At 40.4% G+C, this 16,356-nt stretch overlaps 1 protein-coding gene across 1 annotated transcript in view; it reads left to right on the top strand.

The window, feature by feature from the left end:
- Nucleotides 1–16,356, top strand: part of LYPD6 (LY6/PLAUR domain containing 6) — a 124,626-nt gene that overhangs the window by 95,496 nt on the left and 12,774 nt on the right. The window contains exons 2-3 of the mRNA XM_049615663.1: nt 239–427; nt 8,004–8,102. Of these exons, the coding sequence (XP_049471620.1) occupies nt 310–427; nt 8,004–8,102 (217 nt within the window). The 5' untranslated portion in view covers nt 239–309. The remainder of the gene's footprint in view (nt 1–238; nt 428–8,003; nt 8,103–16,356) is intronic.

Here is a 16,356-nt window from a genome sequence, read left to right as displayed (position 1 = left end):
ATTAGGGGGGATGGACACCAGTGGAGCGTTAGCTACCTGATTCGGGATAGATTGGGGCTGGAATGTTCTAAGTGCTCTAAAGTTACTGTTTCTAAAGTTTCTCTCCGTGTCTATCCACTTTCTTGTGCCTTTGGCTCCCTGTCTCCCTCCAGCCCATCCTACCAACACAGGAGCTCTGCCAGGTCTCTCCTGGTTTCCTCGAGTGGGACACTGAGATGAGTCTTATTTTATATTTCAGGTGCGAGTTTTCTTCCATTGTCCCAAGTCCTGGCTCCCAGGCCCCCTGTATGAGTGACGCCTCAGTCTGCCATGGAACCTGGCCCTGCCCTGGCCTGGCTCCTGCTCCTGAGCCTGCTGGCGGATTGTCTGAAAGCCGCTCAGTCGAGAGACTTCACAGTGAAAGACATTGTCTACCTCCACCCTTCAAGTAAGACTCTGTTCTCTTCACTGCAGAAATGTCACTTTGCTTTGAATAAGATGTGAGTTGAAAATGGACAGGAGAAGGCAGCCTTCCATGCAGGGGAACCTTGGATGATTTAATTCGGGGGTGCAGGTGCTACTGAAGATGTTGTATGTTTTACCCTCGCCTTTTTGTAGGGTGTCTGTTTTTTTATTTTAAGGCAAATTGTTAAGGCTTGTTTCCTCTGTTCCCAGCACAATCGCTCTAATTCTGAACACCCTTCCCTTTAACTTGTGCCAGCTCTCAATCAGTTATCAAAGTGAACCGGCATGTCCCAGGAGGAAGGTATTTGTAAAAGATCAGTCCTTTATAGGCAAGATAATAGCTGGTCTTCCTGTCTGTGCATCTGATTCTCAGTTTCAGCATAATTGCCTCCCACAACTTCCTATTCCCTATCCCTTTTGGTTTCCTGTGTTTAAGAATCATCTGGGGAGTGAGTGCATAATAATGTAGATGCCCAGATCCCTTCCCTGGGGTGTCTGACTGCACATATCTGGACGATACCCATGAATTTTTGCTTTTAGCAAGAATTTCAGATGCTTCTGTTACATATTCTAAGGATCACACTTTGGGAAACACAGAAGATTTACTTGCTGTTTGGGTCTCCATCTCTGTATTTATCTTATCTTTTATTTCTGTTTGAATCCTCTTCTGCATTGCCCCTGTGGTGGTGAGAGCTGGGTATAATGGGTATATATTGACCTTTAGTATTTGCCCTGAGGTGTATTATTCTTTTGAAATGTTCTGTTCAGCAAACATTTTTTGAGTGTCTGCTGTGTGTCAAGCGTAGTGATAGGCATGGAAAATATAAAGGTAAATAAAACATAGTTCTTGCTTTTGAGGATCTTATAGTCCACTAAGTGGAGACAGCAACATGGATTCCTTCAGCGCTACACGGTTAGAATGATTAATGTGTATGTGTTCTGGTTTAGATGAGAGGTGTTCCAAGGAATGCACAGGGGCTTGGATCTTGGGTCAGCGGCCAGCTCAACTGCTTTGTAGCCTTCTGGCTTGAAATAAATTCCCTAACTTTGTGAAGATTAAATAAAGGAATGCATACAAAGCACTTAGATGTGTATGAGCCAACATAAATGCTCAATAAATGTTAGGGGAATCTTATTGTTAATTTCCACATTTCTAGAGTGGTTGAAATAATATACATCCTGTTGCATTATTTTGTGGACTAGAGATAATATCCATAAAATAGTAGGCACATATATAATAGGCAACTGGATGTTTGTTGCTTATGATGTTGTAATTGGCTTAGATGGTAAACAGGTTCCTGAAAATGCATCCCTCTAATTTTTTAACTCCAAGTACATTTTGACACGCAGCAAATAGTTTCTTCAGTCTTACTACTATTGTGTACTCTCACCAGTAAAAGGCTGGTGCCTACTGGTTAATTGTGTGGGAAGATTCTCTGGCTGCTTGTTTTTGGAGGGCTGTTTATTTTAGTAACCATGAAAAGAAGGTGCTTTGATACTTGCTGTGTTTTTTAGGATTGCCTTTTGTTCTTTTCTCCAAAGAGCCATGCTTTTTTATTAGACTTGGTTAACAAAAATCTAAATTTCAGTCTCGGTTTTGATTGCTAAGTCCTTCAGCTTCTGTGGGGCTTTTCATCCGCTTCAGTGACTGACTCAGTGGTCACCTCGCTGAAAGACAGGCCTCCTCTGAGGCTGTGATTGTACACAGAGTGGGAAGGGAAATCAAGGGGATTGGATGTAAGTGAGCAAGAATAAAACAAACACACACACCACTTCTGTGCCAGTCTTAGGGGGGATCAGTGCCTGGGTTGAGTAGGCCCTTATCCAAAAAAGTCCATTTCGGAATGAAATCTCTGAAGCATGGGCTCTGCCAGGCCAGGGGAGCAATCACTCCTGCTCTCTAGAAGTTGGTGGGAAAGTTTATGTGGCCTATGTTAATTAAGTAGGCCATGGCCTGATTAGAAAGAATTCACCATATAGAAAAACTTGGTGGGGTTTTCTGATATGATTTTGAGATATGGACGATAGAGGATGTCATTTCGAAGCTAGTAGATTAGACATAGGTGATTCACCAGCAGTTCTGGGCAGAGTTTTTTTTAGAGCCTCCATGACTGGTCATGGGGAGTAAAAATTCTTACTGTCAGTGATTCCTACTGCACATTTCCCCCACACTATTTCAGAAGTTTTTGATGTTTGTTTGCTTGTTTTTGCACTTTGATTTTTTAAAAGGTCATGGTCCTCTGCCCCTGAGCAGCACCCACTAGACCAGGTTTAGATGGAGTGATCTCTCTACAAAGAAGCAGGTTTCTGTAGAACATAGACCATAAAAAATAGATGAGGGAGGTGTGGGGTTATTCTGATTTTGAATTATTGATATAATCACCTCACTTTGTAGATGGAGGCACAAACAGCTTTTCTGGGGTCAGCGAGAAATTCAGTTTCCATTAATGTTAGCTACTGCTCAGAACCTACCCAAGGAGAAATCAATGATGCCAGAGATGTTGAGAAGGCACACAAGTTTTCCACACCAGGCAAACAAACTCGTTTGCCATGGGCTCTGAGTAGCCCTAAGAGGTCGTAAGGGGGCTGAGATTGAAACCCTGGTTGGGAAAGTTCAGCATCCCATGACTAATCTCCCTTGCTCCCTGGTCCCCTAATTTTTGGAGATTCTAACATTTAAAAGAAATCAATTTTATGGCTTTCAAATTTGAGGCACTGTCCTCGATAACATTCTTTTCTATAATTTGTTTTTCTTTTCTTTTTCATGTGAAAAATGATGAATTTCTTCCCACCCTATAATTAAAATACCAAAGACTAATAAAACATTCAAAACAGGAGTTAGTATTCAGAGAAATGGAGTGACTTATTTGGTTTCTAGATGTCACACGAGATCACAGAATTTAACATCCTACGTGGTTTCAACCTGTTCTTGGCCTCCATTTCTTTACTTATACTAGAAACCTTTCCTGAGAAATCCAGGTTTCCTCTGGTTGCATATTCTGAGTCTTTCCTTAGTCACGTGGAACAAAGAGATATATCCCTAGAGCAGGCTTGTTTATGCCCACATAGTGAGCCAATGACGTTTTTGCATAATTCCAGACTATGCAAGTTTTAGGGAGTAAGGGCACTTTCTGGAAAGGTACCAGGAAATGCATTGCCATCAGAAATACATTCATAGTATTCAAGTTATACTGACAATATTTTGTTGCTAGATAGACTGAGAAAGAAGATCAATTTATTAGATTTCTAGAAATTTTACATTTGCATCCAATTTCCAAAAACAATGGAAATTAACTTGGCAAGAATAAAACAAGTTTGGATGCATTACCTATCAGCATACATTTTCAAACAAGATTCCCTTCTCACCACAGTTCTGGAAACTGAAGGCCTTTGTCCAGGCAGAAGTTCCAAGAGATGGAAACAAAGATGAAATCTCTTCCATCGCCTTACGAATGAATTATAGTCGGTTGAACTATGGCTGACCATGAGACTTAATGGACAGATTACGTTACAGGAAGTAACTGGGCACTTTGGCGTTTCTTTTTTTCTTTACAATCACCTACTCTTGAGGGACCAAGGACTTATGCCCTGAAATACAGAACACTAAGCTTATTAACTCTGTGATCAAGAGCCAAATTAGATTCATTCACAGCTGGGGCCACAACGGTTTGAAACTCTACTTGCTCTGTAATGCTTTGAAGTAACAAAGAAGAAAATAACACATCTCTTAGGAACCTCCTTCCTTTCTTTTAAAAAAAAGAACTTCTTTATCAGATGCAGTATCAATTAGCAAGTTACTGGAGACAGTTGCTCATCAGTAGACCTTAGTTTTGGTTAAATATTTCCAGAGGGAGGAACTTAACCATTTATGTGGTATTGTGCTATAACTGGCCGCTTAAAGCTGAGTCTGTTTGTGGAGACAGGTCATTGAAAAGGGTTTGATTATTCACTGATCAGTAGTACCTCCCAAGGTGCAAATACAAGTTCCTATAAGCAGTACGAGGCTGTCATGGTTGACAATCATACAGATAACGAAGTTGTAGATTTAAAAGTAAAACTCACCGAAAATAAGATCATTTGATTAATTGTAAGTAATATGTGCTGATAAACGCATTCAGATTCAAATGATTTGAACGAAGCTTCACTTTGCTACCATAGGGCTTTAGCCCATATTCCTATTTAAGTTTTTCTATACTTTGGGTTAATTGCAGAACCCAGGCCTATCTGTGTAAGAAATGACAGTATTTAATATGTCACTCGTCTTGCAAAAGATCATTTTGAAGAATCTATTAAATAATCCAAATTTGGGAACACCACAACCTATTAGTGCCAAGTTCTCAATAAGTTTATTCTTGTAGTGGCTGGATCATCAATCTTCATTCAGAGTTCTTAATTTATCTCTTTGATGGGAAAGTTTCCAGGAATCACTAGTCCAGCATTCCAGTGAAAAGTTTTACTGGCTGCAGTGACAGACAGATAAAATTGGATGCTCTTGTGAATTAATCATGCAAGCTGAAGTGGTACGGCTCGCTTGCAGTCAGAAACCTTGGTGAATATGATGAGAAGTTTTTGAGAAGTCGTTTTCTTTGACAAATCATTTACATCTTTTTTTTTTCCAAAACTCTTACTTGGAGAATTCTTCAAATTTTACCAGCTGCCTTAAAGTTCCTTTAAACTTAGTTGTGTATTACATATTTATTAAATTATTATTTTCTTAATGTTTATTTTTGAAAGATAGCATGTGCAAGTCGGGGAGGGGCAGAGAGAGAGAGGGACAGAGGATCTGAAGTGGGCTCTGTGCTGATGGCAGAGAGCCCAATGCAGGGCTGGAACTCAGGAATCATGAGATCATGACCTGAGCCAAAGCTCCACTGACTGAGCCACCCAGCTCTCCCAATATATGACACATTGATAGTGTCATATTTGATAGTGAAACTATCAAATTGATAGTGAAACTATTTTTTTAATGTATCCGATAGGACAGTGTCCTAAAATATTTCGTATGGGTTTTCTCATAACAATATTTGTAAAAATAAGCTAATTTAAGGGTCCATAAGAATATTTAATGTCTTTGGAATTCAGGAAGCTATTTGTGTTTAATTCTTCAGGTGTGCATATCTAAGTAGAATCTTTCAATACAAATGTAACCCACCTATCTTGATGGTGGGATGTGGAGACCTAAAAATTATTTGTGTGTGGTTTTACAAAATAGTTTACTTCTGTTTTACTATAACTGTATGTTAGGGAGAATGTGTTTCCCCACAGTGACATTTCCTCTTTGGGAATGAAGCAGTTGGATGGCAACGTCTTGGCCGCTCTCCGTCCCTCACAGTCTAAGGCAGTCCATGAACTCACTTTCATTATGCTTATGAACTTGACTCACCAACTACTTGCAGGAACATAGTTGGCCCCTAAAAATGTCCAGTTATTTGTCTTTTTTAGACAGTTTGGGTTTTGATCATGTTAGGTTATTGACTGTTGTCAGAGTCAACTGTGAGATAATGCAAGCCAGTACAAGGATGCCAGCTCTTCTATGCAAGGTGAAAAGCAAAGTTAAATCTGGCCCATAATTTTGGCCTTAAGCTGCTGCCTCCTCCTTCATTTATTTTTGATAACATACTTAATTGGTTCCATGTGGGCAAAGCAATTTACCCTGAGATGATTATTTCCACCAGTGGGATGTGCAGGCTCAGCCATCTGCGAGGGAGAACAGTTGGCTCCTGCAGATGAAGTGTTTGAGTGTTTGTAGTTTTCAAAGAGGCCAGGTAATTTTACAAATTAAAAAAAAAAATACGAAAGTTCTGCTTACGAGAGGCAAAACTCTAAGTTGAGTAAGTAAAAGCATATCAGTGCAAGTAAGAGCGCATCAGCGAAAAGGACAGCGACAACCTGGCATTCCTGGCATCCTCTACGGATGCTCATCCTTAAATGCCCACCAGGCCCTGCATGCGCTGGGCACTCTAGAGCATGACTCACCAGACCCCCCTGTGCCTGAGCATAAATGAAGGCAAGGATACAAGTACCTTTAGAGTACTTGTACTCTTCAGAAGGCAGGAAGGGCCAATTAAGGGGTGGAGAGGGGGAGGGCTAGGAGGGCCTCCTGGAATTACCCATCCCTCAGACACAAGCTAAAAGCCTGTAATGCCTCCACATCCACATGTGCCCTCAGCATGCTGCCCCGTGGACATTGGATATGGGCCCAAGACAGCCCTTAAGAGGGTCATCTCTGCACAACATAGATTTTAGTAATGAAGACTCTTCTTAGCTGATACTTACCGTCCCCAGGAATTCTTAACCATATCAAGTCAACGAGATAAAGACATCAGATTGAATCAGAGAAATTGCCACTTTTATAGGTCAAAAATGGTCAAACATAAGGAAATTTTTAATGATTCAACCTAATATTTATATTTACATATCGACATAGCTATATAAGTGGACACATAAAAATGAATCACTGGAAATCTAGTGTGCCTATTTTTTTTTCAATGTTTATTTTTGAGAGAGAGTGCAAGCGGGGGAAGAGCAGAGAGAGAGAGATGCACACACACAGAATCTGAAGCAGACTCCACACTGCCAGGGCAGAGCCTGATGTGGGTCTCAAACTCACGCATAAACTGTGAGACCATGACCTGAGCCAAAGTTGGATGTTTAACCAATTGCGCCACCCAGGTGCCCCTAGAGTGCCTATTTTTAATTGAAATTTTTATTGAGACAATTGTACATTCATAAGCAACCATAAGAAATAATATAGGGAGATCCCATGTTTACTTTACCCACTTTCCCCCAATGATAACATTTTGAAAACTATAGAATAATATCACAACCAGGTTACTAACATTGATATAGTCAATCCACCTGTCTTATTCAAACTTCCCCAATTTTCCTTGTGTCCATTTGTATGTGTGTGTATTTAGTTCTACACATTTTCTCACATGTGTAAGTTTATGTATCCATCACCAAGTCAAGACATTAAATAGTTTTAATAGCGCAAGAATCCCTTCTATAAGCCTCCCCTCCCCCACCTTCCTCTCACCCTGCCCCCCAACCGCTCCCATCCCTAACCCCTGGCAACCACTAATATTGCCTCCATTTCTAAAATGTTGTCATTTTAAAAATGTTAAATAAATGGAATCATACAGAATATAACCTTTGGATTGCTTTTGTTTTCACTTCGCATAATTCCCTAGAATTTCATTCAAGTTGTTGAAGGTATTAATAGTTTACTTTTATTGCTAGTATTCATTCCATAGTATTGAGGTACCGCAGTGTGTTTAACCATTCATTCATTGAAGGACATCTGGATTGTTTCCAGTCGTGGGCTATTACAAATAAAGTTGCTGTGAGCATTTGCATATAGGCTTTTGTGTGACTTTTAGTTTTCATTTCTCAGAGATAAATGCCCCAGAGTGTAATTGCTGGGTCATATAGTAGTTACATGTTTAGTTTTGTAAGAAACTGCCAGGTTTTAGAATCCTTTTTAAAAAATGAAAATGTCTACCTTCAGGATTCTGTGCTCAGTCTAAAAAATTAATTTTTTCTCTTGATCCTTTTTCTAGCCACGCCATATCCTGGTGGATTTAAGTGTTTCACCTGTGAAAAGGCAGCGGACAATTATGAGTGCAACCGATGGGCTCCAGACATCTACTGTCCTCGAGGTAAACTCTCAGTATACAGATTGGGGTGCTCATGAGTGAACAGCCTTGTTGACTTTGATGCATAGGTAGAGAGAGGCATGCTTGAAATCTCAGCCACTTCTCTTGTCTAAGGCTATTAGTAGATCTCTTATCATCAAAGGTTCTTAGAGACATCAGCTAATCATAGGATTGCCCCCTTCCTCATGAAGCAGCATTGGAGTGCCAGTAGAGGTAAGTGCTGGCTTTGGCTGCCCTCTTCCCCAGCCAAAGGGAGGACAAGAGGAGAACAACCAGCCTTTTGGCCACTCTTTGAAGCATTAGTCATTACATAGTAACTTCCTTTATGTAAAGTTTGAATTGATGTTCATATAAAGATCCCATTTATTGCATATTTTGCCAGAGGCTTCTATTCTGAGACTGCATGAAAGCTAGAATTCTAAATGCCATCATTGCACACACACACACACACACACACACACACACACACAACCCTGAGCTATTTAAGCCATTAAGTTCTTTTTGAAGGAAGAGATAGATGCCCAATTGAAGCATGACATTTTGACCCAAAGGCCCATTTCAAAATGAAGTAGATGCTTCACATCCATATTTGTATCTCTTTTATCCTTTTGAATAAAAAGATGGTTATATTTAGCTATGGAGTCACTGTTAATTGGGTATTTTAATTTTGGAGGAGAGTCGGTTCATTTGATGGAGAGATGGTGAGGACAGAACATTTTATTGACAAATGTTTGAGTGAGTAGATGGGCTTCGCTGATGACTTAATCCAGTTGTTAAAATGACTGAACACACCAACCCTGAATCTATTATATTTTTACATAATGCAGGAGTCTCATACCCTAGTGGAAGGCATCCTGTCTTCCCTGGAGGACTGGACATTGGGAGAACATGGAAAGTGCAATTAAAAGACAAGTGTCAGCTGCCTAAGCCAGTAGTATTTTGCCCATGAACTTCCATCTAGGCTGCCCATTAGAAACACTTACGGATCTCTTCAAAATCACTGGCCCTCCCTAGACCAGTGGTCCTCAATCTCCAGCATGATCAGCATTCCCTGGATGGCTTATTAAAACACAGATTTATGCCTCTCCCCTTGCCCCATTCCTGATTCAGTAAGTCTGTGATGGGGTCTGAGAATTTGCATTTCTAAGGAGTTCCCAGGTGATACAGATGCTGCTGGTGCGGAGACCACATGGTAAGAAAAAGCAGTCTAGGGAACTTGAACCTGCATGTCTGAGATGAGGGCCCTGCGCTGGTGTAGTTCAGTATCACAGGTGATTCTAATGAACGGTCAGGGACAAGAACCACTGGGAACGCCTCCCCCCACTAATAAAGAGTGAAAGGTACTGTTGTTGTCATTTCTAGCTTCCTCTTGTTTACTTTTAGGTTGAGATGTTAATGGGGCCTCAAAAGACCACAGGGAAGAGAAAAACATGGAGATGCTAAAGATTGGCTGATTCACAAGCTAGATATCCAGCCATCTCGGTAATCAAAGATAAGTCCTGTCTGCATTGCCTTCTGCAGTCCTGTGCTTATTTTGGAATAAGCCAGTGTTTTTCTAACGTTTCCCCAGCAGAGTGAACATTTGGGTAGGTTGCTGATGGATTTGGTTTAACCACCACTTCTCAAACTTGATGGTACATTGAAATGGGGGAGGAGGGACGGGATTTTAAAACACTGATGCCCGGTCCGTTGTCAGGGATTTATATTTAAATAGCACGGGGTATGGCTGAGCATAAGGATTTTTGAACTCTCCCTGGGTAGTTCTAATATGCAGCAAATTTGAGAACGACTGTAAACAGTGACTCTGGACAAACACAGGGTGATTTGCTTGGGTAGCCAATCAACTTTGGGATGGTTCCAGCAGGGACAGAGCTGGCAGATTAGCTTTTGAAACCATTGCCACAAGTCAGACATATTCAGAGGAAATGTGGCAGTGCTTTCCTCGGTATTGCCTAGCAAAGAGGATGCAGAGGACAGGGAGGGATCGTGAACTGGTGCTCTCAGGCCTTGGGCCAGATTTCATAGAGGCCCAGTCCAAGTCTGATGGTGTGCAAGTATATCCCTGTCACAAAGGAAAAACAGGTGACCGGTAGCACTCTGCTTGAATTCCTCTCAGGAAAAGAGGAAGATCCCTTCTGATGCTTTCTTCAAAGGTCAAAATCTATTCTTCCAAAGTACAGATATCTGAAAGTATCACAGCGTTCACACAATTTCCCCCTTTCCCCTTTTTTCCTCCCACTTTTATCTTTTTGTCCTTACATTTATAAGGATAAATGGAAAGTGTTGCCCTGAGGCTTCATGACACAGAACCACCACGCCAGGCTTTTAGGGGGCATCATGCAGTGAAAGATAGGAATCTGGTTTCTTCGTTCAGGGAGCTCCCCAGTTAGGGGAGATGAGATCTGAAGGTATCAAATGTCAAAAATATCAGGACAAAAGCAAGTACCAAATGCAGCCTGGAGTTCAGTGCTGTGGGAGCTTATGGGGACAATTACTCTGTGGGGACTGAGGTGGCCAGTGGCAGCATTGTGGGCTGAGAAGAGGCAACAGCCCTATGAGTAGGCAGCAGAAGTAGGATGTTGAAGAAGACGTGTCTTCTGAGAAGTCACGTGACTCAAAGGTACAGAGATGGGATTCCCAGGTGTGCTCCATGGACAGGGAGAGACCCGAACTGGGTACAGCAACTAATTCGTGTCAGAGAATAGTAGGAGCAAAGTGGTGGAGTTTGTTTATTTTTGTGAGGCCTTGAACATCAGGTAAGGAATGGGGACTAAAGCTGTAACCTGAGAAGAAATGAAGCCACGGTCAATTTTCTTCTTCCTCTGGGTTTTCTCCAGATTTTTCTAATGATGAAAATGGCATCATTATTATTAGATTAAAATATGAATTGCATCTAACTACTAAAAACTACTGACTGACCCTAGATTTATTTTTTTCTGTTTGTTATTAGTTTGGAGCAGCTATAGGACTACCAACAGGCTTTGTAAGCAGGGCTCAGTAGCTGCTATGGAAAAACATCCTAGCTTTCTGCAATATTCCTGGGTTTTTGTTTATTTTTATGACACATTTAGCTAGGTTTTAAGTATCACATGATGTGAAAATAACTTGTTGAAAGCAAAACAACAACAACAACAACAACAACACAATTTTATGTAGGTATTTAATCTTATCTCCATGGAATAAGCCCACTTTCCAAATTGCGCAGGGGATCGCCTGGATCTTAAGAATTTTCTAAAACTGAACTCAGTCAAATGGATGTAAATAGAGACTGTTGTATTTTAGCAGCTGAGGTAAGCTTGCTTCCAGAGTCGACAGACTTGTTGCGAATCATCATTTGGTAAAATAAGCATCCAGAAAGCTTCATCCTAACTAGAATCACTCTGTAGGAAAATGGTGGCATAAGCCACCTTCCTCTAGCTAACTCAGGTTCCCTGTCACTCTAACTTTTCAAGTGTGTGTTAGGCAAATATTTTCTTCTCCATCACTTTGTTAGTGCTTCCAGCACTTAACAGACTCCTGACACCATACTCTTGCCTTAGAACATGAGCATTTAAGAGCCCTCCGTAACTGACTCTCATTGTTTCACTTGGTTGGCTTCTGTTTAGGCTTTGGTCTCTGAGCACTTCCTGTGCAATAACTCTAGTCAGAAAGGATCTTGAAATTATATTATATGAGGGACCAGTTAAAGGAACTGGTGAAAGCAAAGAAGAGTTAATAGCATGCCCTGAGTTCACAGATTTTGCCTATGTGCAAGATTAAAAGCTCCTTGAGAATGGGGCTATCTCAGTGTTTATTAAGAGTCTCTGGAATTAAATGTCAAGTCAAAAACATTATAATTTTCAAAAAAGCTCATTCTGTAGAGGATGCCTAAGCAGCCAAGGCTTTTATGTTTCTTCTTGATTATGAAGTACAGATGCCTCCCTTTGAGGCAAAATCTTCCCTTGAAATTACTACTGATGCAACATCAGACCAAGAGAAATCTCGAGATAGAGGGACACATATCCTTTGGGTTCTGGCTTCTGTGCTGCTCACAGCTTTTCTGTAGAAGTCAAGGAAAAGCTGGACATGACCCTGGAGGACTCTTCATATGTCTGTCTGTTATCTAGTGTAAGTAGGAAATACATAAATGTGGTCCCCAGCATAACTGAAGACAAGCTCCATGGTTACATGTTTCCAGGAAAGACGACTTTATTGTTGACTTCTTTCAGATTGAGCCCAGGCTGAGACAGTTCTTGTGTTTTACTTTACCCAAGGGTGGATTTTTTTTCTCTTTTAGGCAATCTTAGGATATAGTCCTTCAGGGTTTCTACCATTCGATAGGGGTCTGTACTCTAGCTCTAAACCCCATGAGGACCCCAGGCCTTGCATCTTCTTATAGTTTATCTGTTAACATCTCCCAGCTCCGCCTCCATCCTGGGTAGAGAACTCAGAGCCTAGTGCTGGCTTTTGGAATTTCCTTCACTTTCAGGAGAGTTCATTTGTATATCTATAGAAAGTATTGGCTATATATTATCCAATACTCTTGGCTGCTATGTAATGAAATGGTGTTCAGGTGATCTATTTTGTCATATTGCTAAATGGAAGCCTTAGACTTCCTCCTTTTTCTTTTAATTAAAAATTTTTAACTTAAAGTTTAACATACATACCAGAAAGTGAATAGTCATAGGTGCTGAGCTCATTGAATTTTCACAAACTGCACAGGCTGTGTGTCTGTCACCCGTGTCAAGCTACAGAACCTCAGAAGGCCACTAGGGTCCCCCAGTCATTACACCCTACCTCTCAGAGGTAACACAGTTGTGACTACTATCACTGAGCTATGTATCCAGGGAATCACAGAATGTATCCCTTTCTTTTTCTCATTTTCTATGTGAAATTCATCTATGTTTTTGTGAGCCGCATAGTTATTCTCTCAGATGTATAGTAGATCGTTATACGAATATGCTAAAATTCATCCTTCCACTCTCAATGGACGTTTGGATTGTTTCAAGGTTTTGAGCGTTGTGGGCGCACTTGTCCATGTATTTCGGTACACGTATGTGTGCATTTCCGCTAGGTCTATCCCACTGGGGTTGCTGGGCATGCAGCAGGCGTGCTTTGGCCTTACCGGATACTGCCTAGTGGTTTTCCAGAATGACTGTACCAGTTTATACTATCCGCAGCAGTGCCTGAGAGTGCCAGTTGCTGCACAGGCTTGCCAACACTTAGTGTTAACAGAGACCATGGAAGCTGGAAGTTAATGGAATGACATTTTTAAAGCGCTGCAAGTAAAGAACTGTTACCCGAGAATTCTGTACCGAGATGGCCAGCCTCACTTCTCCATATATCTATCCCATCTCTCCCAGCTGCCTGCTGGCTCTGAATTCCTGTTTGTGCCTCCCAATTCCCTTGAGAGTGACAGAGGCTCTGCTCAGCTTCTTTGCCCTTAACAGGGCTTTCTGCTTGGCTTCTCAGCCTTCATGTGTGCAACTTTTGAGTCAGCAGGTGCCTTGAGGGGAGAACAAGAATAGAATGTCATGCTCAACTCAGTGTGCTGTTCGTCTCGCTGATACCTTGCTCTTCAAATCCTATCTGCCTTGGTAGCTCACCTATGCTTTCACAGAGATTTTTGTTGCTTTAATTTTATCTGGCTATTTTAATTTTATTCTGTTGTTTCTCAGTAAGAAGATACAAGCTAGTTCATTTCAGCTGGCATTGTGATGCCCAGATTTACTCTTTACTCTTTTATTAGAACTTTTCCAGGGGTGCCGGGGTGGCTCAGTCAGTTAGGCCTCTGACTTTGGCACAGGTCATGATCTCATGGTTCATAAGTTTGAGCCCCGTGTCAGGCTCTGTGCTGACAGCTCAGAGCCTGGAGCCTGCTTTGGATTCTGTGTTTTCCTTTCTCTCTGCCCCTCGCCCACTCATTTTCTTTCTCCCTCTCTTTCTCTTTCTCAAAAATAAATAAACATTTAAAAGAACTTTAAAAAAAAGAACTTTTCCAGTAATTTTTAACCCCAAAGTTATATCAGCCTAAACAAGATGGCTTCCTTTTGACACCCTGAAATCATCTAACCTACTGCAATTCAGTGTTTTTGCCCAAGTATTTTCTATTAACATAATTGCCTCAGATAGGAAGCATCTATTTGATGTTTTTGTCTTATCACTTTTATTTTAACTACTGTCCTCTATAAGATCCTGTTTACCCTCACTGCTTTTGTATACCTCCCCAACCACCTTTTTGGTCTTTGCCTGGTTATAAGCACATAGCTTTATGAATTTCAAAGATTTGCTTTAAAAGAGAGATTCCTCAAGTTAATATGTGACCTGTCCTTAGCAGGTATGGAACATTTTTTTTTTTTTTTTTGAAAAAAGAAGACCAAAACAAAAACCAAGATATCATCATGGAAGCAGCACCCTGATTAAGAAATGGATTATTTTCAGTAGCCCAGAGGCTTCTTACATGACTGCTTTCAGCTACTGTCTCTACCACCAAGGATCCTCTTATAGGTTCAGTAGTGTCCCCCCCCACCTCAAAGTTCACATGTGAAACCTAATCCCCAGTATTCCTGAATATGATTGTAGTTAAAGATAGGGTCCTTAAAGTAGTGATTCAGGTTCAGTGATGAAGAGGAGATTAGGACACAGACTCGCACAGAGGAAAGACCATGAAAAGATACAGGGAGAAGTGGCCCATCTGTGAGCCAAGGAAAGAAGCCTCAGAAGAAATAAACCTTACTGACACCTTAACTTGGACTTTCAGCCTCCAGAACTGGGAAAAAATAGATTTCTTCTGTGTAGGTCACCTAGTCTAAGGTACTTTGTTATGCAGTTTATATACAATCTAGAATTACCCTGAATCTAAAACCAGACTAAGATAGTACCAAAAAACAACAAAACAAAAACAAACAAAAGCCACACAAAACCCCCTGAAATCTAATATTCCTTATGAATATAATCACAAACACCCTTAATATAATATCAACAAATAAAATTTAGCAATATATAAAAATAAGCCTGACCAAATAGAGCTTATTTCAGGAATGCAGGTCTGCTTCAATATTTGAAAATCACCCAGTGTAATCCACGATATTAACAGGCTGAAGATGAAAAATCATATGTCAATATCAACTGAAGCAGAAAAAGCATTTGGCAAAATTCAATACCATTCATGATCAACAACTTTCAGAAAAACAGTATGAGAGAAACTTCCTCAATTTGATAAAGAATATTTATTTTAAAAAACCCGTAGCAAACATACTTAATAGTGAAAGACAAAATACTTCCCTGTTAAGATAAAAAACTAGGCAAGGATATCACTTTCATCATTTTTATCCAATGTCCTGTTGAAAATTCTACCCAGTGCAATAAGGCAAGAAAAGGAAATGAAAGGCATACAGATTGGAAAGGAAGAAATAAAACTGTCCCATGTCACAGATGACATGATTTTCTAAGTAGAAAATCTCAACACTTCTACACAAAACCCTTAGCACTATTAAGTTCAGCAAGGTCACAAAATACTAAGATTAAGACACAAAATTCAATTGTACTCATATATACTATCGATTAACACATGATCATTTAATTTAAAAATATAATACCACTTATAATGGTTCAAAAAATATTAAATGCTTCAAGGTAAATGTAACAAAACACATATAGGACTTGTATGCTGAAACTATAAGTGCTAATGAAAGAATTCCAAGGAAATTTAAGTAAATGGAGAGGCCACGTTCATGAATTGAAAGACTCTACATGGTAAAGATGTCAAATCTGTCCAAATTTATGTGCAGATTTTACACAATTCCTATCAAATTCTAGCAAAATTGTTTGTAGTTCTGGACAAGATTATTATACAATTTATATGGAAAGGTAAGAAACAAGAATAGCTGAAACAGTTCTGAAAATGGAATTTAAGTGGGAGGAACCAATCAGTCCTCTTTCCAGAATCATCATATGGCTACAGGAATCAGGACTGTGGTATTTTCAGAAGGACAGAGACATAGATCAATGGAACAGAATAGAGATTTCAGAAAGAGACTCTCAAAATATGCCCAACTTTTTTTTTTCCAATATATGAAATTTATTGTCAAATTGGTTTCCATACAACACCCAGTGCTCATCCCAAAAGGTGCCCTCCTCAATACCCATCACCCACCCTCCCCTCCCTCCCACCCCCCATCAACCCTCAGTTTGTTCTCAGTTTTTAACAGTCTCTTATGCTTTGGCTCTCTCCCACTCTAACCTCTTTTTTTTTTTTTTTCCTTCCCCTCCCCCATGG

Source organism: Panthera uncia, assembly GCF_023721935.1.
Source record: "Panthera uncia isolate 11264 chromosome C1 unlocalized genomic scaffold, Puncia_PCG_1.0 HiC_scaffold_3, whole genome shotgun sequence".
Lineage (NCBI taxonomy): Eukaryota > Metazoa > Chordata > Mammalia > Carnivora > Felidae > Panthera > Panthera uncia.
Note: the sequence above shows the minus strand (reverse complement) of the source record. Positions and strands in the feature narration are given on the sequence as shown.